We start from the raw sequence: 2,500 nt of genomic DNA, 5'->3' as shown, positions 1-2,500 counted from the left end.
GGATCATTCAAACGAAAAAGGCTTTGGCGTTTTATCAATTCTACCGAATTCTTTTCAGCTCTTATGTTCAATTGGTGTTAATTCTTTCTGGGTACACATATTCAAAAATTTTCATCTCATGTCAACTAATTAATACTAATTAATACAGGCAGTAAAAATTTTCTTTTATCTTTTACTTGTTTCAGTCATTACAGTGTGGCTATGCTGGGGCACCGCTTTCAAGAACTTTTAGTCGAATCAATCGACCCAACAACTTGCTTTTTTCAAGCCTAGCACTTATTCAATTGTTGTCTTTTGCCGAACCACTAAGTTACGGGGACGTAAACACACCAACACCAATCGTCAAGCGGTGGTTGAGGACATACACAGACACATACATACATGTATATATATATATATATATATATATATATATATAGACGTATGTATATATATACATATATATATATATATATATATATATATATATATATATATATATATATATATATATATATATATATATACATACACGATAGGCTTCTTTCAGTTTCCGTCTACCAAATCCATTCACAAAGCCCAAGGTGCCAAGCAGTGGAACCGAACCCGGAACCACGCATCCGGAAAGCAAGTCTCCCGCCACACAGCCACACCTGCGACTATGTATATTTGTTTATATAATCGTACAGCAAGGAACATGTTCTTCAAGTGTACCTGTATCATCGGTGCTAAAACTGCAATAAAAAATACCTGAGAGAGTATAGTATTGTCAGTGGGTGTTGTTTTACGAAAGCCGGGCTTTTCCTGGTTTTCATCAAAGATGGATTAAACCAAATTACTATTCATACATTCACTTCTGAAAAGTTATGCATTTTAAAGCAACCTGTGATATCCACCATCCGCAAGTCAGCGTTATTGTCTAACTGTTAGCATTGGAGCACTTTTTTTTCTGAATAGTTTCCAACTTCCTCAAAGTTTTCCACTCACCAGCACAAACCATAGCCGCCGGATTTAGCGAGCTTCGAGGAGTTGTTTCCCTTGAAGACCACAGACTTGGACTGAATAGTTTTTGTTTATATTATAGTATTCTAGTCCTTTCGGCCTTAACCAATAAGAGCCGGCTTATATAGTGCTTTGCGAGCACACGTACCTTACATATATGAAACTTCACTATTTGAAACAGATCGATGAAAATATGATCGATGTGTATCAAATAGATAAGTTTATGTTTATATAATACCGTCCAGGTCTGATCGATTAAAACTCTTGAAAGAGGTGGGGGGGGGGGCTTCAGCATGACCGCAATTCAGTAACTGAGACTACAAGTGTGCGTGTATGTATCTGTCTACCTGTCTATGTATATACTTCTTTTTTTTTAATGTCTTCTTTGTGTTTCCTTCCCTCTCTCCATCTCTCTCTCTGTATATATGTGTGTGTGTGTGTGTGTGTGTGTGTGTGTGTGTGTGTGTGTGTGTGTGTGTGTGTGTGTGTGTATGTGTGTGTACATATACATATTTCTATCTTTATCTCTCTGTCGTAGCATTTCTTGTAATTATATCTTTTTCACTTTCATTTTTCTTTCTCATTAAAATCAAAGACAACCTAATTAGAACTTCTATTCACTCAGATCAAAAGATTGTTACAAGTCATTCGTTTTTTATTTATTCTGTTGATTCCTTTGTTTCTGTTCTTAATTTTGTTTGCTTGTTATATTGTTGCATTCTTGGTGACGGGGGCGGATTTTGCTTTGTGTTTCGCCCTTTTTGTTTTGGCTATTCCACTGAAGTAAAATTTCCGTTACAATTGAGGAATTAACCAGAAAGTTGCGTTTTCTTTTTCTTGTGGCAGAAATCCAAATATTTTTAGCGGGAAAGTGATTTAAGAATTATGTTAGAGTTGCTTCTCTGACAGGTCTGTTCGTGTAAACTCAGTCGGCATTAACTGGAAATTGAAACTGCGTCGCAGTTACGGCTGGCCTATATGAAACGCAAACATCCCTAGAAACGCAGACATAACCGAGTGGTCAATAAGTTAGTCTGTCAATCAGAAAGCATCCGATTCGATCCTACTCTGGGAAGCGATATATTTTATTGTTTTTTTCTTTTTGCATTTTTTAATACCGTAGCCTCGGTTGGACCCAATGTTTTTTCAGTGAGAATGGCGAGGTAGAAACTGCGTGGAAACGATAAGCAAAAAAACAATAAGCAAAAAAACAATAAGCAAAAAAACAATAAGCAAAAAAACGATAAGCAAAAAAACGATAAGCAAACGTCATAAACGTAGAGTTGAGCTACAAAGAAATCAACATTATGATAAAAATAATTTTTGTATTAATTCAAATAACATTTTCATTACAATGCATATACTAATGATGTAGATTATTAATTCATTTATAGTAAATATACAGTACTTAACTCAATATGTAGTGTACCTTTTTAAATATATTTGTATTTTGTTTGTAAATGGATAAGAAAGGTGTGTGTGTGTATGTGTGTGTGTGCGTACGTGTGTGTGTGCGTAT

The 2,500-nt window shown here is 35.2% G+C and overlaps 1 protein-coding gene across 3 annotated transcripts in view; it reads left to right on the top strand.

Annotated features, from left to right (window-relative positions):
- LOC106874044 (uncharacterized) overlaps positions 1-2,500 on the top strand; it is a 158,013-nt gene that overhangs the window by 75,193 nt on the left and 80,320 nt on the right. Inside the window, exon 2 of one of the 3 annotated variants that reach the window (XM_089364644.1) lies at positions 186-365. The exons of the other annotated variants lie outside the window; for them this stretch is intronic. Within the exon in view, the coding sequence (XP_089220770.1) occupies positions 186-232 (47 nt within the window). The 3' untranslated portion in view covers positions 233-365. Of the gene's footprint in view, positions 1-185; positions 366-2,500 lie in introns of those variants that run through there. 3 annotated transcript variants of the gene reach the window in all.

Source organism: Octopus bimaculoides, chromosome 16, assembly GCF_046866305.1.
Source record: "Octopus bimaculoides isolate indiv1 chromosome 16, ASM4686630v1, whole genome shotgun sequence".
NCBI lineage: Eukaryota > Metazoa > Mollusca > Cephalopoda > Octopoda > Octopodidae > Octopus > Octopus bimaculoides.
This window is presented reverse-complemented; position numbering and strand designations above follow the sequence as displayed.